Source organism: Mercenaria mercenaria, chromosome 2, assembly GCF_021730395.1.
Source record: "Mercenaria mercenaria strain notata chromosome 2, MADL_Memer_1, whole genome shotgun sequence".
In the NCBI taxonomy this organism is placed as follows: domain Eukaryota; kingdom Metazoa; phylum Mollusca; class Bivalvia; order Venerida; family Veneridae; genus Mercenaria; species Mercenaria mercenaria.
The window spans coordinates 59933893-59961538 of NC_069362.1; the positions used below are offsets into that span (position 1 = coordinate 59933893).

The 27646-nt window shown below is 35.5% G+C and overlaps 1 protein-coding gene across 1 annotated transcript in view; it reads left to right on the forward strand.

Moving 5' to 3' along the window:
* The first annotated feature begins 10476 nt into the window (after positions 1 to 10476).
* LOC123564058 (exportin-6-like) overlaps positions 10477 to 27646 on the forward strand; it is a 73536-nt gene continuing 56366 nt past the window's right edge. Inside the window, exons 1-5 of the mRNA XM_045357323.2 lie at positions 10477 to 10588; positions 18174 to 18264; positions 20041 to 20153; positions 21959 to 22156; positions 23248 to 23407. Of these exons, the coding sequence (XP_045213258.2) occupies positions 10586 to 10588; positions 18174 to 18264; positions 20041 to 20153; positions 21959 to 22156; positions 23248 to 23407 (565 nt within the window). The 5' untranslated portion in view covers positions 10477 to 10585. The remainder of the gene's footprint in view (positions 10589 to 18173; positions 18265 to 20040; positions 20154 to 21958; positions 22157 to 23247; positions 23408 to 27646) is intronic.

Genomic DNA, 27646 nt, shown 5'->3' on the forward strand with positions numbered 1-27646 from the left:
ATGAGCCTAGGTCACGCACCTGATGAGGACCGTGATCTTTAGACTTTGATTTTGACCGAGTTTGGTGAACATACATTAAGCAGGCCGTTAAAGACATTTAAAGAACTTTTCTATTTTTACTTTGACAGCCTCTAAAAGCTGCAAAGCGAAACAATTCGAATGAATGTGAGAGAGGTCCATACAAGAATGTTACATACTAATTTTGGTTAAGATCCATCCAGTGGAAGAAGTCGTTTTAAATGTTTTTTTCCTGTTTTTGGTCTGTCAGGCCATTAAAGCGACAGAGCGGAGCTGCCTGAACAAAACTGTGAAAAGATCATACACATATGCTACAGGTCAAGTTTTGTAATGATCAAGCAGTTCATGAGAGGAAGTCGTTTATAGTTTTTTTTTGTCTATTTCTAACCCTGGCTCCAACCAAAATAAGCCAAGCAAAGCCATCGTTTCAAACTTGAGTGAAGACTAAACAAGGATGCTATATAGACCAAGTTTGGTGAAGATCTGTTAAAGATGAGATCGTTTAAAGCTTTTTTGCTACTATCACAATACTTACTTTTTATGGATGTTTGAGAGAAAAATATTTTCAACACTTAAATGTGTGGGTGAGTCCCTTTAAATATTTGTCTAGTTTAGCTCTGCTAAATCATTTTGGAAAAGCTTGAGTGATGCTACAGACCACGTTTTGTGAAGATCCATCAACTGGTTCATGAGAAGTTGTTTCAAAGTGTTTTTTTTCTATTTCTAGCTCTGATGGCCCCTAAAAGGGGGCAAGCAGAACCATTGGCACAAATCTATGAGAGGATAAGACAAGGATGTTATAAACCAAGTACTTTATGAAGATAATTCCTTGCAAGTTTTTTTTTTCAATTTTAGCTCTGGTGGCTCCTAAAAGGGGCCGAGCGTTTCATGAGCCAATTGGAACCATTTTACATTTGAGTTGTCCGCTGTAACACATTCCTGACCTAGCGAACAAAATTTTAACACTATTATTATTAAAGGCTAAGTATCTTAGTTTTCCCGTTATTTTAAACCCAGGTACCGTATATAATCAACTTATACAAAACTGTAAGTTTGTAGACTTCTGACTTCTATGTCTGCATATTGTTATCAGATTTATTTATAATATCCCATGTTTGTTGTAGACACGGTTGTATCGAGGTATCCTGTGTCTCATTTTAAGTGAAATACTTAGTCAATTGTTTGCCTGCATTACGTGTAAATCGTCTATATAACGCCACTATCGATCGCCATTCAACGTTATCTATCGCTATACAAGTTCTATTGTGTATATGCATGATTTCTAAAAAGACATTCATTAATGTTCCTTTGTACGCCATGTATGGTAAAACATGGCTATGAAGATGTGGGGTAGGACCACCGACCTTCCGTAAGCCAGCTGGACAGCTTCCTAACAAGATGAATTCAACTTTGGAACCCACTTCGATGAGGGGCAAGTGATTTCTAATCAGCGACCTTAATCACTTGGCTGCGGAGTTTTTGCATTAAATTCAAAATAACAGAACATGTATAGTAATCTGATTCAAAACTCAAATAAAGTAGAAAGTTAAAATCTGACAGATATAATGCAATAATTGATTTATATTATTAGTTTTGCAGTCACATGAATGAAAAAAAACATTACATACCATATAAAATATAAAGCGTAATAAAGAAAAACATTTTATTAAACAAAATATAATGTGACGTACATATTCACTGCAAAATTAAACAAACTTGTAATTCAGCGAAATACAGTTAACAATTATCCCTTTCTTCATCATACTTGAATAACTGATTACTGTTGTAGAGAAAGAATTCAATAATGCTCGACATATCAGTTTGACATCTTCATTGCTATAATGTTATTAAATGAGGGCTTCGTTTTGTTTACAAGGTATGGGAGTAATTTATTCTTATTCAACATATCTAGTGAAAACTTTAGTTTTCACGTAGGTACGAATACGTTTCAAATGCCCTTTTACGAGAGGGGAATTTAAATAAAATTTCCTAAGTATCACATTTCTGTTAAAAGCATAAATACTTTCTTTTCAGTTTTTATTACAAAAACAAATATATTGACTTTATAAATTACCCTTCGTGCACCTGTGTTCCCCTAAATAAAATAAAAATAGGTCACATTTTTTAAATATAATTCAAATTTTTAAAACAGTTTGTATTTTATGCATTATATAGGATAATGCGCGGATCCAGAGCTACTTTTCTATTTTAGCCAGTTCAACAAGAACTTACTGACAACCCTGTACTTGTAAACGGTTAACATCCACAAAAATACACATCAAATTATTTAGTGCCTAAAGACAAAGGTTTCTTTATTTTTTCACTTTATAAATTCTCAGAGCATTTTTCTTGAGAACTGATGCGACTCGCATCATGTGTATGATGCTTATTTGATTTTATTGATATATAAAATAATTTTTTTCACATCTGTATACTGCATGTTTTATACAATTACGTAAGCTTTGTGTATATTCTTAACATTAATGAAATTGTTCAATTAGAATTTTAAACATATTTATATTTTCAATTTTTTGTAAATATAAATATTTTTATGGCGGCATCTTACCTAAAAATAAAACTGCATCCTAATTATTACCTCCTTTATTACATATAAAATTTCGATAAATACCGTCTACATATTTTGTTTGGAACCTAGTTTGATTAATTCTGGCATACATCATATTTGCTTTATAAACTAGCACATATAAACAATTAGATTACTTTTTTATGTTTATCAATAATATTTTGAAAAATATAGTTATATTAGAGAATCCAATATCGGCCCGATGTCAATCCGACGTACGAAATAGTTACACTGATTGATTTCGATCTACCGATTTCAATATTTTGCGGCACTACAACGGCCCGACGTTGGCCCTACAGCGGCACATTTTGCCGACATTCCGACATTATACCTATATCGGGCCGATAAAGTCAGGCGTAAAAAATTGTTTGTTTCCGGTACCCCGACCTACCCTAAATTTTTAGCCCGACCGTAAATGTTTTATGCCCTTGGAGAATATTTTTTCAACTTTTTAACAAAAAGTTGCAAAACTGCACTTTTTATGCTTTAAACATGGCCAGTGATGTTAAAAATCAACTTACTGATGCTCTAAAGGCATAACCCCCTTATTTGTATTCATTTTTGACACAAAAATAATTTCCGAAAAGTCTCCCTTAATAAAAAAAAAATTCAAAAAAAAAAAAAAAAATTCCGACCTATCTACCCTATTTTTTTTTAGCATGTTACCGGAAACAAAGAATTTTTTAGGCCTCATGCTGGCTGGGAAGCTCACTATTTTTTGACAACTACTCAAGTGCACCTTCGGAGTATTCAGTCATACGGCATTTCTACTATAACAAAAGCAGTTATTTTATTCTCAAAATTGTGAATGGGTCCGGTACCAGAAAAATTGTGAAAATTAGCGTTGTTTTTCTCAAAATTGTGATTTTTCCCCCCTAAATTGTGAATTTATTAATACTTTGTGAATCAAAATGTTCACTGATTGGATGTGAATATATGGGTGTAAAATATGGGTATTTAAAACTTACATTCATATATTTATTCCAAAACAAAATAGATTTTCAAGGGTCAAAATCAGATTTTCAAGAGGCAAGGTCAGCTTCTCAGGGGATCAAGCTACACTTCTGCTTCTACCATTTTATGGCCAACATCAACAAATTGATAATGATATACTGTTATAAATGTAATATCCACAGACTTAACCTAAAACAAGTCCATTAGACATAGCAGAATTTTTAAAGCCAATCTAATTTTAGTTGTCTTATTGTACATTGCATGAAAGTGGTTGGGGTTTGGGGCATTTTCATGTTTTTATTAACAAAATTGCTTCAAAATAAGAGCTGCGTTTGCAGGAGTTATCATATTATTATTAAATACAGATTTTTTTATTGGCTTTTTATTTTGACTGTACTAGAAAATCTTGTAAGAGATGATAAAAATGTCCGAAAATCACGGTCGCGAAAACGGGTGACAAATATGAAAAAACGAAAGCAAACATTTAAAATTCTTGATAAAATACCCGTTTTAAATTTCATCTTTTCATCAGACCTATTCAATACTTATAATATTTGCTTATTTAAAACATTTATATTTTATTTTGCCCTAGCAAAATACCTCGACAAAGATAATAAATTTGCTTAACGGCCGACCGGCTTATTATAATTTAAATCGAATCAAGCACACATAATAATTATTTTAAATTGGCAACACATATAAAACAATACAGCATAAGCTAATACCGCTTATTAAAAAGAGGTACACACACGATAATCTAATGTCGCTTTGTTTATCAATCAACTACTACACATTGATGATGACCACGTGTCAGTCGGCGCGTGACATGATTGACATCTGTCAGTAGCTAATTAATATACGACGCTCCGCCTACTGCCATACTTCCGCTTGTGTCGACAAACAATATTGAAGTTCACTGGGATTTTGACTGACAAGGGGCAGAACTTTCCAACTCCTGACACATCAAAGAGAATTACCGCGAGTCAAGCAGACGCACAGGGGATATTATGTGCGGGTCAAATACGAGTTTTTCTCGATTTTCGCGGGTCAAAACTGGAACCTCAGGTCCACTGAACGCTCTTCTAACGTTTTTCTACTATTTCTAAAGGTTTTCACACCCATTGTGAATGGGTCCAACGGACCCAATTTGAAAATTGTGAAAGACCGTCTGCAATTGTGAACAGGTCCGATATTCGGTACTACTTATATAAGGAAAAAAATCGCTGCAAAAGAGATGTCATAGGATGATGTATATTCCTTTTTAAATAGAAACAGTCATGATGAAAGAAATAGTTACGAAGTATGGGCACCAAATATTGTTTTCATCGAGGAACTTTTACATAATTTTCCGTAGTATTGACAGGCAAAGGACTTAATGAAACTGAAACTGGCATTAAAATGTTTATGATATAATTTGATACATGCACTGCATAATAATTGTCTAACGTTAAATCAAACTCAGAAAAGATAAATGATTAATTAGATCACCAAATAAAAACTCAGTAACATTGCAGACGTGTTGGTTGTTTGCATTATCTAAAGTTCAGTTAGACTTCAAATTTTATATTACAAACAGATGACAAAGTAGTAGCAGTAGATATCTGTTGGTATTAATTTGAACAGGTCCTTTGGGATCATGGAGTGCATGCAGTTTTACTATGTAATATAATTCCGCTTAAGCCGGTGCTGTGGGCGCGAGGAGTGTTACACATTTCATTGCTTCTCATGAACAGACTCGATCAAAGCGAGTCTGCCATTATGTTATTTGATTGCATTCTATTATTCCAAATGATCTTTTCACTAAATTTATTAAAAATCCTATTCAATTTTCTGAAATAAACAAAAATCTAAAACTTTAAGCTTAAACTCAGGCAAAGGAATAAAAGAAAATAAAGAAAGCAACTTAAACTCGGGAACACACCCATACAACTCAGGTTCTCTTTCAGAATGAAAATGAGCTGCTCTCTCCCTTCCATGCATCAATTAAGCTTTTAAAATGTTGGTGATATTTGATGTATATTGTGTAATCTAACCTGTATACTTATAACATAGCTTATATGCGTTTGTAATGTGGTATGATTACTGACTGTTAATTAATATTGATTTGATTTGGTTCACCTCTAATTCAGGTATTAGAAGCGTAATAAAGTACCTCCTTTTTGAAGAGTATTCAATTCCTACCATAAACATACTTTTACTGCAAGGGGTGGGGGTGGGGGTGGGGATAGGTTCAAGCCCTACTGGGACCAAATTTTTTTTCCTTATTTTCCTTTTTTTACTAGTAAGTCTTTACTTCTTTCAAGAGGGGTCTCCGTGGCCGAGTGGTTAAGGTCGCTGACTTCAAATTACTTGCCCTTCATCGATGTAGGTTCGAGCCTCACTCGGGCGTTGAGTTCTTCATGTGAGGAAGCCATCCAGCTGGCTTACGGAAGGTCGTTGGTTCTACCTAGGTGCCCGCTCGTGATGAAAGAATGCACGGAGGGGCACCTGGGGTCTTCCTCCACCATCAAAGCTGGAAAGTCGCCATATGACCTAAAATTGTGTCGGTGCGACGTTAACCCTCCCCCACCCTCTTTCAAGACTTATAATTGATTTATTGTACAAAAATGGAAAAAAAGTTTGATAAGCGATTTCTTTGCTGTTCAAAGTGAATTTATACTACTTAAACAGAAGGGGTAGAGGTACACATGTTTAAAAATATTGAGTTACATGCGGTAAAAGTTCTCTGTTTTGCTATCACTCTTTAGATTACATATCATGGAAGAAAATTAGGTAGGTTTTATGTCTGCCCAAAGGTTACTTTGGAATGAAGTAAGCAAAATTCAAAACAGAAACACAGGATTCGACCTTATTTTTTGTTGAAGTTAGAATTCTGTCTCATTAAATCCGTTTACTTAAGGCATCCTAGAAAAAATGATATTGACATTTTAATTTTGTGTTTTAAAATTTAAAAATCAATAGTTTCATGTTTCTTTTATTAAAATTAATGGTAAAATGAGTTCTCTGCAAACGTTCTGGATAGTGGCCATCACTTTGAAATTTGTCTCTACTTGAGCTTGAGGAGATACCATAAGTTATACAAAATTTATATAAAACAAAAAAACAAAACGGCACGGTAAAAGTTGTTAAAAAATGCAAAACAGTGCGAAGCACGGTCACCTTTAAGAATATACAAAACAAATGCCATTTTGTAAACATTACTATTAGGCATCTAATACCTTAAGTTCTTAACTACATTTTAACTGATATTTTTGTACCCAAAATTAAGAGTGTGTTTTAACATTAACTAGGTCATATAAATAGACGGGTCCTTGATTCAGGATAGTTCTATGGATTTCTAATTTCTAAGACAAGTAAAAATACAAAAATAAACACTCCATGTGCTTTTGAACCGACTATGTATTAACAAATTTACAAGAAACAAAAGTAAAACAAAGGTGTAAAAGAATTACAAGAACTACAAACTTTAAAAGATCTAGTTTGTAAGACGAACCTAAAAAACATTTTTAGCACATAGCAGAACATAATGACATGGCAACAACAATTCTAAATGTAATAATGATAAATCAAAAACCATGTGGTAGCTGCTGTTCTAGGTCAAGACCTAAAAACTGTCATAAAGGGAAATATGAAAAACTGAAACAGCAAAAAAACAAAACAACCCACAAGAAATATATATTTAAAACAAAACTAAAGGAAGTTATCATCCAGGCCCGGTTCCAGGCGCCCCCCCCCCCCCCCCCGCTCTGCCCCAGTCGACTGAGAAGTGACCTATGCTAATCAAAGTTGCACCAAACTATTTTGGCTAAAGAATAATATTTTCTCAAAATTTAGACCCAAAACGCACCAGAGGTAACCATTTCATTTCCCCTAAAATGAGGTGAGTACCCATCCTAAACCTCAAAATTTAGACCAAACAATGCACCAGAGGCAACCATTTCATACCTGTATTCCAAAATTTCCAAGGTGAGAGCCCCCTTACCCCCCTAAAATGACAGGAATATCCCCTCCCATACATCAAAATTAGCCCCCACCCCCTAAAAAGAACAACACTAGAGCCCATCATTTCATACCTGTATTTTAAATTTTTCCATGGGGAGAACCCCTGACCCCCCTAAAATGAGGGGAGTTCCACTAAAGTACCTCATTTAGACCAAAAATGCACCAGAGGCCACCCATTTTATACCTGTAATGTATATCAAAAACTTTCAGAGAGGAGACCCCCACTTTTCCTCCCGATACGGACAGAGACCACCTCCTCTCGGCGCTATGCACCTCGCCGGTCTAAACTGGTGTCCCCCCCCCCCCCCATCAAATGTTTCTGGATCCGCGCATGATCATCTCTGCGTCAGACCTGAGGTGAACTGAACAGAACCTACTACATGACAGCAAAATTCAAGGGAAAAAAACAATACAGCAACTCAGTGGCACATGCGCATTAAGTATAAATAAAAGGTACAAAAAAATGGAAGAAACTGCATGCAAGCATAAACTGAAAGACTGCAAGACAATGAAAATATATTATATCATTCAGGGAAACTCAAAACATGTACGTCAACAGGTATGCTGTCAACCAGTCATATGGATGAGGAAAAATGCGTGACTGTAAAACTAAAGTGAAATTAACAGTGAAATTATGATTTTACACATTGACCATTTATAATGATCTTCATTCCAAAAAGAGATCTGGTTTTTAAACTGGCTGAAACTGACAGCATTTCTGTAACTTTCAGGAAAGGAATACGACAGAATAGGTGCAGCATGGCTGAAGGAGTTTTTTTATCAAAATTTGTAGTTCTGACATGCGGTACCTGAAGAATATTGGAATACCTGAAATTATAGCTTGAATCTTTTTAGTTACAGTTAAGGTTGAACAATACTCGATGTGCTAAATTATTTATATATTGCATGTTTCAACTGCTATTTTCCCTATACGTCTTACATATAATGATAGTAATTTAATAAGTTACCAAAGACATAGAGGATGTAACCTGAGTAACCAAAGGGATTGAAAGAGTTACTTGTAAATGAATGCCTTTGCGCAGAAGTGAATATTTCTGGCCATATCTATTTAATTAGCCAAGTTTACTATTTCATCATAGGAGCTACGTATACTGTAGTAATTATAAACACATCAAAGAGTAGTCATTATAAACACATCAAAGAGCTATTTCCTTGGTCTTTTCTATTTTCCCAGTATTCTTCGCAGAACAAAAATGCCAAGACCATTATGGACAGAAACTAAAATTTGGTAATTATATAAAAGTATGAAAAAAAATTAAGTCTATCAAACTTAACTAAATTTTTTCCTATCCTTTTTAACACACTGATTTGTTTTGTTGCCTTAGCTCAAATGATTTTATATTGTTATCAAACTTTGAATTAAAGTCAATGTCTACTTCTAATAACTACTCATTTTCACATTTTATTACAGTAGGGGAGACCGGGGCATGTCTGAACAAAAAATACTCATTGAACAGTTCTGTGTATTTCTAACACATCCGGCAAATCAGTTATAAATATTTTACAAATGCATTGTAATTTCTTCAAGAATATTTGCTCACTTTGTATTTGGAATGAGTATTTATCAAAATATACTAGTCCAAAGTATTCAAGGTGTGATGTTCCAACTTGCCCCGTTGTCGGGATAAGTTGGAACACGGACAGGGGTAAATTGGAACAAATTGAACAGGTGAACTAGTTCTTGACCCCACATAATCCAACATAACCCAGATTCAAACTTGACCTAAAGGTCATCAAGACAAACATTCTGACTAATTCTCATGAGTTTCAAATTTAAACCGTGAACTCTAGAGTGTTAACAAGATTTTCCTTTGATCTTGCCTAGTGACCTAGTTTTTAACCCCACATGACCCAGTTTTGAATTTGACATAGAGTTCATCGAGACAAACAATCTGACTAATTCTCATGCGTTTCAATCTTAAATTGATGTCTCTAGAGTGTTAACAAGATTTTCCTTTGATCTGGCCTAGTGACCTAGTTTTTAACCTCACCCGACCTAGTTTCAAACTTGACCTAGAGATCAACAAACGGAGAGAAACAATCCGATTAAGTTTCATAAAGGTTGAGTCACAAATGTGGTCTCTACAGTGTCCACAAGCTTTTCCTTTGATTTTTCCTGGGTGAGTGACCTAGATTTTTATTCCACATAACCCCACATAACTCAAACTTTACCTATAGATCATCAAGGCAAATTTTTTGACAAACTCTCACGAGTTTCAACTTAAATTGTGGTGTCTAGAGTGTTAACAAGCTTTTCCTTTGATCTGGTCTAGTTTTTGATTTAACATAATCCAGATTCAAACTTGACTTAGAGATTATAAAGACAAATATTTTGGCCAAGTTTCGTAAAGATTAAGTCACAACTATAGCCTCTAGAGTGTTCACAAGCTTTTCCTTTGATCTGGCCTACTGACCTAGGTTTTGACCCCACATTACCAGTTTCAAAATTGACCTAGAGATCGTCAAGACAAACATTCTGACCAAGTTTCATAAATATTGGGTCACAATCTTGGCCTCTAGAGTGTTCACACGGCAAATGTTGACGGACAACGGACGTCTCACAATGACGGATCACAATAGCTCATCTTGAGCACTTCGTGCTCTGGTGAGCTAAAATAGCATAAAGATACAATCTGACGTTACGCCTACAGCAGTATACCAACGTAAGTCAAATGCACTAAATGCATTTTATTTTACACTGGATGCTGGCATTGTACGTCATCTATGGATAGTTTGTTTGGCCTGTAAAGGAAGATCTTACAGAACTGGCAGATACCTTTTTTGGACTTGGCTATGTGTGATAGCTCTCAGAAGGTTTTCTTTTTTAAATACAGGATGTATGTATTTTCTACCATTTTATAAAGAATCATAAAATTTAACCGAGTTAGGCGACCTGGTGCTTTTTTGTTAATTTCAATCAATATTATCAGGAACCGAGCACAAGAAGATGAAGTGATGAATTAATTAACTTCAGCAGTAGAATTTCCTTATAAAAGAAAGGGAGATATGGTATAACAATATATTCCTTGTTATTTTGTTTGTTATGTGTTTGTATTTAATTTACAGCAGCTGCAGTTTTTCTTTTTTACGTTGCTTGAATGCATAGTAGTTTGGATAACACATAATTTCGGATATGATTGTATTTACTTCATGCCAGCATTGTGGGTCAAGTCTATATCGACGTTATACTCAGTGAGTATGTATACAAGATGACAAGATACAAAGATATAGTTATACTAGGACATAATTATAAACAAAATTAGTTTTGTACTGGTTAGCAAGATAACCTTCGATCAATACTAAATATGCCCTTTTCTCATTATTCTCCCTTAACTGGTATTTCAGTTCTGTCAGTAACAGATTTAATTTTCACAAGAGATTTTGCTATAGTTTGATACTCCAACATCTTATCTTAAAAAATCCCCATAAAGAAAAATTCTACGGATCGTTGTCAATGAATAATAATCCTGGCTTTCACATGATGACCCTCACCCTCTGAAACAGCCAGGTGCTTTCTCGTTGATCCGAGACTTTTGATCATTTGTAATAGTTCTCAAAAACTAACGCTTTCATGAAAAATGTCTTTTTTAGAATTAAGAACAGGTATATATAATTGTTTTTTCAGACGAAAGAGTTTTTTAAGTGGTTTCTGTTTTCTATAAGAAGGTTATAACTTATATAAAATATAATATTACCCCAGTGATTTCAGATAAGCAAATTTTGTGCCAAAATTTTCTGTTGTGTATATTTCTATTTTAATGTGAGTAATACTATTTTTTTTTCATTCTTGTTTAACTGTCAAAGGAAAAAAGTATGTGACTGTTTAGTATTTAGTTTATTAAATTATCTGCTTAAAACGCATTTTTAGCTCGACTATTCGAAGAATAAGTAGAGCTATCCTACTCACCACGGCGTCGGTGTCGGCGTCGGCGTCACACCTTGGTTAAGTTTTTCGTACCAGTCCACATTTTGACAAAGTCTTTTGAGATAAAGCTTTGAAACTTTCAACACTTGTTTACCATCATCATGGCCAGTTATAGGCAAGAGCACATAACTCCATCAATGATTTTGGCTGAATTATGGCCCCGTTTGACTTAGAAATCTTGGTTAAGTTTTTCGTACCAGTTCATATTTTGACAAAGTCTTTTAAGATAAAGCTTTGAAACTTTCAACACTTGTTTACCATCACCATGGCCAGTTATAGGCAAGAGTACATAACTCCATCAGGGATTTCGGCTGAATTATGGCCTCTTTCGACTTAGAAATCTTGGTTAAGTTTTTCGTACCAGTTCATATTTAGACAAAGTCTTTTAAGATAAAGCTTTGAAACTTTCAACACTTGTTTACCATCACCATGGCCAGTTATAGGCAAGAGTACATAACTCCATCAGGGATTTTGGCTGAATTATGGCTCCTTTTGACTTAGAAATCTTGGTTAAGTTTTTCGTACCAGTTCATATTTAGACAAAGTCTTTTGAGATAAAGCTTTGAAACTTTCAACACTTGTTTACCATCACCATGTCCGGTTATACGCAAGAGCACATAACTCCATCAAGGATTTTGGCTGAATTATGGCCCTTTTTGACTTAGAAATCGGTTAATATTTCGTACCAGTTCATATTTTGACAAAGTCTTTTGAGATAAAGCTTTGAAACTTTCAACTCCTGTTTACCATCACCATGTCCAGTTATAGGCAAGAGTACATTCTTCAATCAATTCTTCGAATAGTCGAGCGCGCTGTCATTAGACAGCTCTTGTTATAGTTGGACAGATCAGCAAGGTTGAGTAATACTTTGTAGTAAATGCAGACATGATTTCTGCTTCGATCATGAATACAAAATCTCATGTGACCAGTAAGCAAACAAGAAATGGCTGCAAATTAAGGTACTCTGACTCCGCAAGTTTATGCACTCTATGAACAAACAGCGTAATTTAGAACTGATGAGAATAGTTAAGACGAACATCGCATACATTATAAGTACTTTTTAGCTCAATTATACAAAGTATATGGAGAGCTATCCTGCTCAACCTGGCGTCGGCGTCCTTCCGCGTCCCCACCTTGGTTTAAGTTTTTTTACACTTTATCTTTTTCCTCCTTGTCTCTGTAATTACTTGATGGATTTGTTTCAAACTTAAAGTAGTTATTCCTCATCATCAACCACATCATATGGCACAAGGGCCATAACTCTCACATCATTATTTCATGAATTATCTCCCCTTATTACTTAGAATTACAGGTTAAAGTTTTGATGCACTTTCACTCTATCTTAATTATTACTACATGGATTTTATTCAAACTGAAAGTAGTTGTTCCACATCATCTCCCACATCAAATGACATATGGTCCATAACTCCGGTACCAGTATTTAATGAATTATCTGCCACTTTTACTTAGAATGTCGGGTTAAAGTTTTGATACACTTTCACTGATACACTTTCACTCTATCTCAGTTATTATGCCCCTCTATCTCAGTTATTATGCCCCCCTTCGAAGAAGGAGGGGTATATTGTTTTGCAGATGTCAGTCGGTCGGTCGGTCTGTATGTAGACCAATCCGTTTCCGGATGATAACTCAAGAACGCTTGGGCCTAGGATCATTAAAGTTGATAGGAAGGTTGGTCATCACCTGCAGATGCCCCCTATTGATTTTGAGATCTGTATGTCAAAGGTCAAGGTCACAGTGACCCTGAACAGTTAAATGGTTTCTGGATGATAACTCAAGAACGCTTGGGCCTAGGATTATGAAAGTTGATAGAGAGGTTGGTCATGACCCCTAGTGATTTTGAGGTCAATACTTCAAAGATCAAGGTCACAGTGACCCAGAACAGTTATGGTTTCCGGATGATTTCTCAAGATTGCTTGGGCCTAGGATCGTGAAAGTTGATAGGGAGGTTGATCATGACCAGTAGATGACCCCTATTGATTTTGAGGTCAGTAGGTCACAGGTCAAGGTCAGGGTGACCAGGGATAGTAATTTGGTTTCCGAGCGATAACTCAAGGATGCTTGGGCCTAGAATCAGGAAAATTGGTAGAGAGATTGATCATGACCAGCAGATGACCCATTTTGATTTTGAGGTCATTATGTCAAAGTTCAAGGTCACATTGGCCAGGAACAGTTGAACAGTTTCTGGAGGATAACTTGAGAACGCTTGGACCAAGGGTCATGAAAGATGATAGAGAAGTTCAACATGACCAGCAAATGACCCCTATTGATTTTGAGGTCAATAGGTCAAAGGTCAAAGTTACAGTGACCCGGAACATTTAAACCTTTTCCAGACAATAACTTGAGAAAGCTTTGGCCTAGGATCATGAAACTTGAGGTTGGTCATGACCTGTAGATGACCCCTAGATTTTGAGGTCAGTAAGCTTAAATCAAGGTCACATTGACCCAGAACAGTTAAACCCTTTCTGGACGATACCTTGGGAACACTTGGGCCTAGGATCACTAAATTTAATAGGAAGGTTGATCATGACCAGCAGATGACTCCTGTTGATTTTGAGGTCAGTAGGTCAAAGGTCAATGTCTTATTGAACTAGATCAGTAGAACTTTTGTTTACAATGAGCAAATAATTTTTGTTCCTTGTGCAATTACTGAATGCATCAAGGGTGGCATTTTGTGTTCGAAGAGCTCTTGTTACTGAATAGATTTGATTCAGACTTAAGGTTTAGAATTAGGCTTTGAGAAACAAAAATCAAACAACACCAAATCATAGAAAGAAAGTGTTGTTTAATATGAAAATTGAACAGCATGTAAAACATGTATATTACTTAACGAAACAAGTGTCAGTATACTGATATAAACATTGAATTCCAGAAAAGGACTGCCTAAAGGGGCCCCACTTCCGGACAGTCAAGCGCCTTTAAAAACTCACCATTTTCAAAGAACTGTTACACATGTTCGCTTTGATGTTGTTCCACTTTTATCACCAACATCATATGACACAAGGTGCATAACTCTGGCATAAATTTTTCAATAATTATGTCCCCTTTACTTAGAATTTAAGGTTAATTTGATGCATTTTAACTGTATCTTAGTTATTACTAAATGGATTTGATTCAAACTTGAAGTAGTTGTTCCACATCATCGCCCACATCATATGACATAAGGTGCATAACTCTTGCACCAATATTTTATGAATTATGCCTCCTTTTGGCTTAGAATTATACGTATTTAGTGTTTTGATACACTTTATCTTTATCTCTCTTGTAACTTAATATTTTTGACACAGACTCAAGCTATTGCGCAATATCTTCATCACTTTTGAGTCATTAAACACTCCAGTGACAGCTCCAGTTTCCACAGATGTGGCCAGTTTCACTATCAAGCACTGAAATTGTCAAGCGTGCTGTCTCCTGTGACAGCTCTTGTTTTCTGAGGTGGCAGCTAAGTTCCCTAGATTCAGTTGATAAAAAAATAAATGAAAGGTAATGTCATATCAGAAAGGGGCATCAGAAAATCGTTATATGAATATTATCATTTTAAAACGATATTTGTTAAAACATAGATGTGCCTTATTTTATTGCCCATCAAAAGATTCTTTAGAAATTACTGGTAGTCACAGTGACAGTGAATTCCTTCTGAAACCAGTGAGACTCAAAACATTTATATGTATACTGTTTTTGTCCCTTCCTAGCAATGTTGAAAAGAACCTTGGCCCAGGTGTACAGTGGACCTTGCTTCTCAGAAGTTCTGGAAAATCATCTGCCCTTTTTAGCTCGACTATTCAAAGAATAAGTAGAGCTATCCTACTCACCACGGCGTCGGCGTCGGCGTCACACCCTGGTTAAGTTTTTCGTACCAGTCCACATTTTGACAAAGTCTTTTGAGATAAAGCTTTGAAACTTTCAACACTTGTTTACCATCACCATGTCCAGTTATAGGCAAGAGTACATAACTCTGTCAAGCATTTTGACTGAATTATGGCCCCTTTTGACTTAGAAATCTTGGTTAAGTTTTTCGTACCAGTTCATATTTTGACAAAGTCTTCTGAGATAAAGCTTTGAAACTTTCAACACTTGTTTACCATCACCATGTCCAGTTGTAGGCAAGAGTACATAACTCCATCAAGCATTTTGGTTGAATTATTGCCCCTTTTTGACTTAGAAATCTTGGTTAAGTTTTTTGTACCAGTCTACATTTTGACAAAGTCTTTTGAGATAAAGCTTTGAAACTTTCAACACTTGTTTACCATCACCATGTCCAGTTGTAGGCAAGAGTACATAACTCCATCAAGCATTTTGGCTGAAGTATGGCCCCTTCTGACTTGGAAATCTTGGTTAATTTTTTCATACCAGTTTATATTTTGTGTAAAGTGTTTGACATATGGCTTTGAAACTTTTATATCTTGTTCAGTATTATAGTCTCTATCAATAGGCAAGAGTACATAACTCTGTCATTTTTTTTGGCTGAATTATGGCCCTTTTTGAACTTGGAAATTGGTTCTGTTTTCGTATATATCCATGTTTTGTCAAGACTATTTGACATATGGCTTTGAAACTTTAGACACTTGTTTATCATTATGATTTCCATCTGTAGGCAAGAGTACATAACTCTGACAACTATTTTGGCTGAATTATGGCTCTTTTTGGACTTTGAAATTTTTGTCAAAACTGTTTGAACTGTGGCTTTGAAACTTTTAACACTAGTATATCAACATGATTTCCATCTATAGGCAAGTGTACATAACTCTGTCAACTATTTTGACTAAATTATGACCCTTTTTGGACTTGAAAATTAGTTAAATTTTTCATACAAGTCCATATTTTGCCTAACATATAACTTAACATATTTGCCATCATGGTCACACATTGCCATTTAGTGCAAGACTAATTGAAATCCACAAATACAGGAACATGTTTTGTTTAATCCCTTTTTTTCTTTTGTCTGAAAATCTACGGAAATATTTTGACCCCATTCTTCAATCAATTCTTCGAATAGTCGAGCGCGCTGTCATCCGACAGCTCTTGTTGTGTGCTTACTACAATTAATGGTACTTCAAGTGTGAAGGGTTAAATTTATGCAAACGGGTATAGAAGTCTTGTTGAGGATGAGGTTTCATTGTCCTGGTCATGCTCTAACTGATAATATTAATTATCGGTCCCAACAGATAATATTTTTTTTCCGCCTTGTCAGATACCAGTGTAAAGCAGTCTTTTAACATAAATCTTAATGACTGCTGGAAGCACAGCATTTTGTCCCAATCTTCATTCCTGTAAATGTAAATCAAATTGTCATACAACTGGCTTGACACCATTTCATTCCAATTCTCGTTTGTTTCAAAACTTAGTCTTACGTTTTAACTGCCAAATCTGTTGTAAACAAAACACAAGAATTCAAATTATTAATATTACTCTAGAAAGCCACATTTTGTTGCTACTGAATCTTGGTTGACTATTTATAGATCATTTCAGTAGGGAAATATGTCTGAATTCATTTGGTTATACCATTTACCTAAAGACAGATATAAAGATAAAGGTGACAGTGTTTTCATACCTGTTAAAGAAACATTAATCTTACTGAACAGAGACCAGATCACTATATGTAATTGTGAAATATTGTTTTTCAAGATACATGTATGTATAGTGTGCAACCTACTTTTTTGACCAATCAGAGCAAGTTATTTTTAAAAAAAGGTGGCATCTTATTCCTTAAGACCAATGTGACTGTAGCAATAATTTTCGAAGAACAGTCTACACACTGAAGAGTGTTGACTGAATGCGCATGCATACCAATAACCGCCCCTTCATCGTATTCCAAAGGAAGCCGACACATTTTTGTTAGTCAAAGGTAGGCGGATAATCCGACATGACTGACTCTGCAATTCTGATTGGTCAAATGTAGTTTTCACACTATATCAGATAGAGCCCATGAAGAGAATTCTTTGAGAAAAAGAAACCTCGGTCGGTCACTCCCTATCAGTTTCTTTTTCACGAAGAATTCACTTCATAAACTCTGTCTATAACTTAGAATTAATAGGATCTAAGCATTCTGCCATCAATCACAATAAACAGACCTTGATTCTAAGCATACATGAGTTTGAGAACTCTCTGAATCTATTTCATCTAAAGAAAGGCATGAAATGACTTCCCTTGCAATTTTATTTTCCCAAGCTTTCCTTGGACAACAGTCATTTATCTTCATTGAAACCAGGGTGTGGTTCATCTCTAGGGTTTTTTCTCACCATTTTGGGAACACTGCCGGTACCCATAGAATTGGGAATTTCTTTGATAAAATTTGGGTTAAACGTTAATCACAAATCATATCGCATGACTTTAATACACAATTGTTCATACCTTTGCTCATAATATTTTATCTGTATCACACTGACAATGAGTCTGGTATTACATAATTGTCCATTTTTTTGACAATTCTTGTCCGATTTTGATATAGCTTTTTTCATAATGTAAATTGGGAATTTTTACATTCAAATTGGGAAAAAAATACACTATTTTGCATTGGGAATGGTACCGTTTTCCGGTACCGCTCATATAAGGAAAAAAATACCTGATCTCACATTAATTTTATTAAAAATGTGTTGATAGAAAAACAAACAAATTTTATTGATATATAAATAATTAGTAATATTTTTGTAGGCCGGGGATGCAGCAAGCCTTCAGTCGCTAGAGCATTTAATGTCAGAATTCTTCAATGCTGTAACCAGTAATGACAGAAAGAGACAGATTGGTGAGTAGTTGGCTTTCTGCCAATTGTCTTTTAGTCTATAGCACTAAGTGGCTATTTATAGACAAATAGTCTAATGAGGAGATGACAAGCAGCCTTGCAATTGTATTGATGTGGGTAATGTGACCATATGATTAATTATATCTTTTCAGTAGTTGATCCATATTGTCTAGATTACTGAACTGACAGTCTTAAGTTACTGTATATTACAGGTATACTAATTATTTTACACCATATTTATAAGAGCTCCCTTTTCTTGGTATCCATGTTCAATGATTATTGTATACAGACAAATCAGCCACTCAGGTTGCCAAATTCATCTTACCCCTTTACAGACACAGAGCTATCTGACCAGAGTGACTGGGTACTAGCATGTATGGCTAACTTAGAATAGCTTTTTAGCTCACATATCACAAAGTGACAAGGTGAGCTTTTGTGATCATGCGTCGTCCGTCCGTGCGTCCATAAACTTTTGCTTGTGACCACGCTAGAAGTCACATTTTTCATGGGATCTTTATGAAAGTTGGTCAGAATATTCATCGTGATGATACTCTAGGTCAAGTTCGAAACTGGGTCAACTGCGATCAAAAACTAGGTCAGTAGGTCTAAAAATAGAAAAACCTTGTGACCTCTCTAGAGGCCATACTTTTCAATGGATCTTCATGAAAATTAGTCAGAATGTTCACCTTGAGGATATCTAGGTCAAGTTTGAAACTGGGTCACGTGCCATCAAGAACTAGGTCAGTAGGACAAATAATAAAAAAAACCTTCTGACCTCTCTAGAGGCCATATTTTTCATGGGATCTGTATGAAAGTTGGTCTGAATGTTCATCTTGATGATATCTAGGTCAAGAATGAAACTGGGTCAACTGCGGTCAAAATCGAGGTCAGTACAAAATGTAGGTATAAAAAAGAAAAACCTTGTGACCTCTCTAGAGGCCATATTTTTCAATAGATCTTCATGAAAATTGGTCTGAATGTTCACCTTGATGATATCTAGATAAAATTCGAACTGGGTCACGTGCGGTCAAAAACTAGGTCAGTAGGTATAAAAATAGAAAAACCTTGTGACCTCTCAGGAGGCCATATTTTTCATGAGATCTTCATGAAAATTGGTCTGAATGTTCACCTTGATGATATCTAGGTAAAGTTCGAAACTGGGTCACGTGCAGTCAAAAACTAGGTCAGTAGGTCTAAAAATAGAAAAACCTTGTGACCTCTCTAGAGGCCATATTTTTCAAAGGATCTTCATGAAAATTGGTCAGAATTTTTATCTTGATGATATCCAGGTCAAGTTCAAATTTGGGTCACATGAGCTCAAAAACTGGGTCACTATGTCAAATAATAGAAAAAACGATGTCATACTCAGTTCAAAACTGGGTCATGTGCCGATGATGATGTAGGGACAGGTGAGCGATTCAGGACCATCATGGTCCTCTTGTTTTTTGAAGGGACAGCCTAGTTCTTTAACATGCCTTTTGTATAGCACCTGTACAGTCAAAACCAGCTTTCCTGGGAAGAACCAGTACAGCCTGTTAGTTTAGTTGGAAACAGTCAAAGGCATCTCAGAAATTATCACTGTCTAGACTGGGTTCGAACCGGAATCTCTTGATTAACGGTTAAGCATGTTACTACACCATCCGGCCACCTGCAATAACTTGAATAAAATGACCACATTGATATAACATGATTTAAAGCAATTCGATACACACGAGAACTGTTTATTAGAGAAGATCTTTCTGGAGATATTATGAGAAAATGCTTTATACATTTTTCTAGAGGAGATCTTGAACCAGTTTAGTCAGACAAGGGATTGCTGGAAACAATGTTTGTTCTTCCTGTCAAACTCACAGAATGAGTATGTGATGATGTATTGCCTTACTGTATTAGAGGTGAGTTTTTGGTTCAATTTATAGCTGTTCTTGTCAATCTGTGTACATATTCTACTGCTGAGTGTATTTTAGTAACTTTCATAACCTTAGATTAACCATCAGCTTCTTCAAATTAGATACTTCAACATACTTGTATTTATACAGTACATTACATTCCTAGTCAACTGTGTATATATACATAACTATACACACATATTGTATACCATTTTATCACTGTTATATATAGTGGATATTTGTTTGTTTTGAGTGAATATGGAATATATCTCACTGAAAAGTGAGAAAATTTCAAATATTTTCTTTGGAAAATCATAACTTTCATAACATTTTTCGCGTATAGAAATTTTTCTACAATGTAGATTTTGATGAAACTTCTCACAGTTGTAAACAAAGACATGGCCTATAATTTGCTGAAATATTGATATTTGACTATGATTAAAGTAAACGGGTCATTTCTCGCTAATTTTAAGACAATATTTTGAATTATTTAACGTGTGATGTATTTTAATATCGTATTTTGATTTTAGAAATATAGCAACAGTGCCATTGTAATAAATTTACTCACAGATTGCCATTAATTCATAAAATGATTTTCATTTTTGTACGCTGAATCCAGTCTTTATTCTATGTTTTCCGGGAAAATGACGTTACACCATCACTTCTGGTTTATCAAACTACCTTAAAGTAATAATTCAGTTTCAGTACATTATAATTACATACTTTGTTTGTTTGGAATGATGAATGTAACATGAAATTCTCTATGGTGAGACATTAAAGATGACACCCCATTATAAAAATTCAAAATAATATAAACTAGAATACATTTTTCACATATGAATATTTACATTCGCCCTTTTTTTTCTTGTTGAAAAATACGATGTTTATTTCGACTGCGTATGAACAGCAAAAGTTACATCAGTGCTGCTTAGTGATAACAGGCCGCTGTTTTGATGACGTCTGCGTAATGTCAGGGACAATGTTCCTTACATAACGTTGCGGTTGTTGTCTGGTGAACAGAATAGCCGTGGGCTGGTCTTCGAAGAAGGTGGGGTATATAGTTTTGCAGAATGATGTTGGTCGGTCTGTCGGTATGCAGACCAATCCTTTTCCAGATGATAACTCAAGAATGCTTGGGCCTAGGATCATGAAAGTTGATAGAGAGGTTGGTCATAACCAAGAGATAACCTCTATTCATTTTGAGTTCAGTAGGTCAAAGGTCAAGGTCACAGTGACCCAGAACAGTTAAATAATTTCTGGATGATAACTCAAGAATGCTTTTGCCTAGGATCATGAAAGTTGATAGGGAGGTTGGTCATGACCAGCAGATGACCTCTATTGATTTTGAGATCAGTAGGTCAAAGTTCAAGGTCACAGTGACCCAGAACAGTTAAATGGTTTCTGGATGATAACTCAAGAATGCTTGGTCCTAGGATCATAGAAGTTGATAGGGAGGTTGATCATGACCAGCAGATGACCCCTATTAATTTTGAGGTTAGTAGGCTAAAGGTCAAGGTCACATTGACCCAAAGCAGTAGAACTTTTGTGTACAGTGACCAAATAATTATTGTTTCTTGTGCAATTACTGAATGCATCAAGGGGGGCATTTCGTTTTCTACAAGCTCTTGTTATATGATCTTGTTTATAAAAGGAAAGGAAATATAATGTAAATATAAGAATATTTTTTTTCAGTGTTCATGCGAAATTAACCACAAATTGAATTTGTCTTTCATTTCACATAAACACCGAAAAAATATTCCATTTCCTAAATATTTTTTTTTTCATAAATATTCATATTGTATTTGCCACAGAATCTGATAACAAAGCAGTGGGTAGGTTTCTCTGCAGAAGATAAGCGGGAGATTCGTATGTTGTTGAATCAGTACCTGCTGGAACACCATACCAAGGTACCATCATTCATCAGGAATAAACTAGTCAAACTTGTGGTGGATGTTGGCAAGATTGACTGGCCTCACTTCTATCCAGATTTCTTCTCTAGTATTTTACAGGTATATATTTGTTAAAGTTAATTAATTATAAAATCTTAAACTGACAATATTTTTGAGGAAAATTTATGTCGCTTTTGTTGTAGATCAGATACGTTAATCAAGCCCAGATCCAGGCCGGGCCAAAGTGGCAGAGAAGTGACCTATACTCATCAAAGATGCACCCTGCTATTTTGGCAAAAGAATAATTTTTTCTCAAAATTTAGACCAAGAAGCGCACCAGAGGCCACCATTTCATAGCTGTATTTCAAAACTTTTCATGGGGAGAGTCCCCTGATTCCCCACCCCCCTCCAATCAAGAGGGGACTAACCCCTCCATAACCTCAAAATTTAGACCTAAAAAATGCACCAGAGGACACAATATCATACCTGTATTTAAAAAAAAAGATTTCCAGAGGAAGATCCTCCAGACCCCCTAACATTGACAAAGGCACCCCTTCCTATACCTCGCTGTGCGCCTTGGCGGTGACGTCTTTGTTCTAAACTGGTGCTCCCCCAGTCAAAAATTTCTGGATCTGGGCCTGTTAATTTACAATCCATATGCATTTCCTTAGATGAAGCTTAACCAAGCAAATGCCAACTATTTCCATAATTCTTTTGGGTGACCCAAAAGGCAAAGCATTCAATTCTAGATTGGCTTTGATTGCTTATGTTTGTCTCATATCTGACTTGTCATCATCATCATCTTCTTCAGTAATTGCCACACTGAAGGAGAGAAGAGAGAATACTTGTGTTTTATCATATGAAAAATGTGCATTTTACATGGAAAACAATTTGTGCAATATTATTTCATAAATTACATTTTAATTGCTATAATACCTGTCAAATAAAAATTGTTAGTTTCAGTTAAAGTTATTTAACTGAAGAAATTAATTGTTACATTGTTATAAAATGGGGTATCTAAGGAAAAACACTTTGATATTCAACTAAAATATAACTGTGAAAGTAACTTATATTCATTAAATGCGTGGAGGAGCACCTGAGCTTTTCATCCACCATCAAAGCTGGAAAAGTTGCCATATGACACAAATTGTGTTAATGTAACTATAGACACAACAAAACACAAACATATTCAATGACTTTGTCATTTCCAGCTTGTACAACAGTCTGAGACAACTTCTTTGGGGATCATACTTCTGCATACAGCGTCGGAGGAACTGGCGGTACCCAGGGAGGACCTCTCTATGTCCAGGAAGGAGGAACTGCATAAACTGCTTCTACAACAAGTTCCCACAATTCTTACCTTACTCAACAGTATGTGTGATATTTATATAGAATGTTTAACCTACCATTCTGATCTTACTAAACAGTATTCATGATATTTTTAGAGGCCTCCTTGAAGCTGCATTTTTAGCTCACCTGAGCACAAAGTGCTCAGTGTGAGCTACATGTTTTATGATCGCTCACCATCCGGCATCCGTCTGGCATCCGTCGTCTGTCCACACTTTCCTCTAAACAACATCTCCTAAACCACCAGGCCATTTTGATGAAACTTCATGGAGATATTCCTTAGATGGTCTTCTTTAAAATTTGTTCATGTCATGGCAACAGAAAGGAAAAACTTGTCCAAAACCACATGGCCTAGGGCTTTGATATTTGGTATGTAGCATTCATCTAGTGGTCCTCTACCAAGATTGTACAAATTATCCCCCTAGGGTCAAATATGGATCTGCCTTTGGGGTCATATGGTTTACATAGACTTATATAGGGAAAACTTTGAAAATCGTCTAGTCCGAAAGCACAGGGCCTAGGGCGTTGATAATTGGTATATAGCATCATATAGTGATCCTCTAACAAGATTGTTCAAATTATTACCCTGGGGTGAAAAAAGGCCATGGCCCCAAGGGTCCCAAGTTTTACATAGACTTATATAGTAATAAACTTGAAAATCTTCTTGTCTGAAACTGCAAGGTCTAGGCTTTTGATATTTGATATGTTGACCTACTGACCTATTTTCTTGTTGTTTAAGATACAGCCTTGAAATTTGGATGACATATACAGTTTTGCTTACAGATCTTAAAACTGACTTTCAGTGACCATGAATGTGACCTACTGACCCACTTTAATAATACAGTGCATTCGCTATGCTACGAATCGCAATTTAACGAAATACCGGTATACTACCAAAAAGGTGTTGTGGCCCCGGCTGCTTTCCTTCTTATTTCTATGTAACAAAGTTGCGGTTTTACGAAAATGCAATTGTATGAAAAATGCGCTCCTACAATGTATTGTTATGCCCTTAAAGCCTGTTTTCAGCTTGTTTTAGTTGCGATTTTACGAATACCTGTATCGTCTTAAGTTTTGACACCTTCCATTACGGCGTGAAAATGCTTTAGAGTGCAAAGTGTCACTATCATTTAGCTTGGCCAAAGAAGTATAATATACACACTATTTATTTTTATAGCTCTTTGGCTTGGCGTAAACAGTAATTAAAGTGTGAAAACCTAGTAATTAAATTCGAAACACATACCCTGTACACTATGACACAAGTTAGGCCAAAAGAAAAAATACGTATGTTTCCGGTGACCCGACCGACCCTAATTTTACCCCCCCCCCGACCCTAAACTTTTTTTCGAACGGAAATTTGCGGGTATGAAAAAAAAATATATATGCTCTCATTTAGGAACATCTGTAAAAAAAAATGGGCGCATTCCCGGATTGATGGACATTCACCGAGCTCTTTGAACAAGTCCACTAGCCGACAGGCAGTTTCTTGGGAAGGATCTGACAAATTCTATATTCCATCGTACAATGGCGAGTTAAAGTCTGGATAGGACGAGTGGACTTCGCTGTATACTTGACTGATCGGGCGAGTGGTTTTTGAATTTTACGTCGTAGCTTTACCAAATTCAGAAATAATATCACGAAAAAATACCTGGATTGACTTGAATTTACCCGCGAATCGTAAAGATATCAAAACATCATGCCGGTAATTTTCCATTCCACGAGCACGTGCGACCTATCGTAATATCTAATTTACATCGCCGTTACTTTTGTTAATCGACACATACACAAAAAACGCGCGTAGTGCAATAATTTTTTATTATAATCGCTTCAAATTTTCAACACCGCTTGAGAAGTAATACAGTTTGAATTCTATAATATTTTTAATAAGACATCGACAAAAATGTAGGCAAAATTCTATAAAAACTGTCGATTTTTCATATAATCACGTTAAATTTCGAACAGCGCGGTCTTAATTACTTATTTCTTTCTAAAAGTAAATAAATGATACATAATATGGTCATAAAATTCAGACTTTTGACCAGAAAGTATAAAAAACAGAATTAAAAAATCTTAAATAATGAAAAGGCGGCAGCAATTTAAATACATGGAGTAAAACGATTTTTTAGCGCTGCAGAATAGGTTATGTGACCTCGTGAACGTAAATAGAAATGTGGCTGTGGCTTTAAAATAAAGCAGTATGATGTTGTTGCGGTTTTTAATTAAGTTTTAAATGAATCTTTGTACATGTATATTCTTCTCTAACAATAATGTAAATTCCTTGAGGGCAAATAGTTCACAGGGGTAGGATATCCAGTATAATCGTTTGACACATTTACCTGTCAGTTCATTCGTGATATTGCACATTCGCTTTTATAAAAATAAAGAAGAAACTTTTTTATTGATTTCTTCTCAACAATTTAAAGAAGCGAGGCGGTACGATCAAACAGTGATGTTTCACATGGCGTGAAAACATGACGTAATGCCATGACAATCTCGGGCAATTATACCGCTTTGATCTCCACTTCAGATGCCATGATACCGACACACTTTTAGCTCTTTAGAGGGTGTTAATTAATGATGAAAACAAGGCCAATTACTTAGCTTATAAACAGAATAATTTCCAATAATTGTTTTTTTTTTTCCATTTTTAGCTCGACTATTCATAGAATAGTAGAGCTATTGGACTCGCCCATGCGTCGGCGTCCGCGTCCCGATTTGGTTAAGTTTTTGTATGTAAGCTGGTATCTCAGCAACCACTTGTGGGAATGGATTGAAACTTCACTCACTTATTCACTGTGATAAACTGACTTACATTGCACAGGTTCCATAACTCTATTTTGCTTTTTTACAAAATTATGCCCCTTTTTTGACTTAGAAATTTTATGTTAAGGTTTTGTATGTAAGCTGGTATCTCAGTAACCACTTGTGGGAATGGATTGAAACTTCACACACTTATTCACTGTGATAAACTGACTTACATTGCACAGGTTCCATAACTCTATTTTGCTTTTTTACAAAATTATGCCATTTTTTCGACTTAGAATTTTTTGGTTAAGGTTTTGTATGTAAGCTGGTATCTCAGTACTCACTAATTGGAATGGATTGAAACTTCACACACTTGTTCACTGTCATGATCTGACTTACACAAAGCAGGTTCCATATCTCTATTTTGCTTTTTTACAAAATTATGCCATTTTTTCGACTTAGAATTTTTTGGTTAAGGTTTTGTATGTAAGCTGGTATCTCTTTATCCACTAATGGGAAAGGATTGAAACTTCACACACTTGTTCACTGTCATGATATGACATGCAGTTCAAAGGGTCAATAACTCAACTTTGCATTTTACAAAATTATGCCCCTTTTTAAACTTAGGAGTTTTGGGTTAAATTCTTATATGTAAGCTGGTATCTCACTACCCACTAATGGGAATGGATTGAAACTTCACACACTTGTCCACTGTCATGAGGTGATAAGCACTATGCAGGTTCCATAACCTTATTTTGCTTTTTTTAAATTATGCCCCTTTTTCGACTTTCGTATTCATTCAGTAGACAAGGCTGTTGAATAGTCGAGGGTTGCTGTCCTCCGACAGCTCTTGTTTTTTCGCTTTCACAACGGGTGTGTGGATGATGTTTATTATGTCCATATTATTGGGACACGTTTCAAAATAATTATTTTTCAGGAAATAAGTCTTGAGAAAATGAAAATAACTAAATATTTTATGCTGTCCTAACACTTTAGGAAAATACGGTAGGGGATAGACTTTAATTATTATTACTATCGCTGCAGTTATTTTGGAGAGCAACTGGCTGGTGCTGCTGACAAAAATAGAGGAAAGAAAAATAAAAATGTCTGCTGTAAAAAGGAAATTTAAGAAGAACAAATATGCCTCCTTAAAAAGGAAATGTAGTGTACAAGAGAATAGTATTTGTCTACTGAGTGTTACATTTGAAATTTACTTATTGTACAACAGAAAGGAAAAACTTGTCCAAAACCACATGGCCTAGGGCTTTGATATTTGGTATGTAGCATTCATCTAGTGGTCCTCTACCAAGATTGTACAAATTATCCCCCTAGGGTCAAATATGGATCTGCCTTTGGGGTATGTATAATACTCCTTTCATAAAAGTGACAATATTAAACATGTCAATTATAAGGGCAAGTGACTGTTCACTAAGGGCGAGTAGATTTTAGTGGCTACTAGTCTTGCAGGGCGAGTGGTGTGGAAAAAAATTTACACCCCTGCCTTAAACTTGACATAAAAAA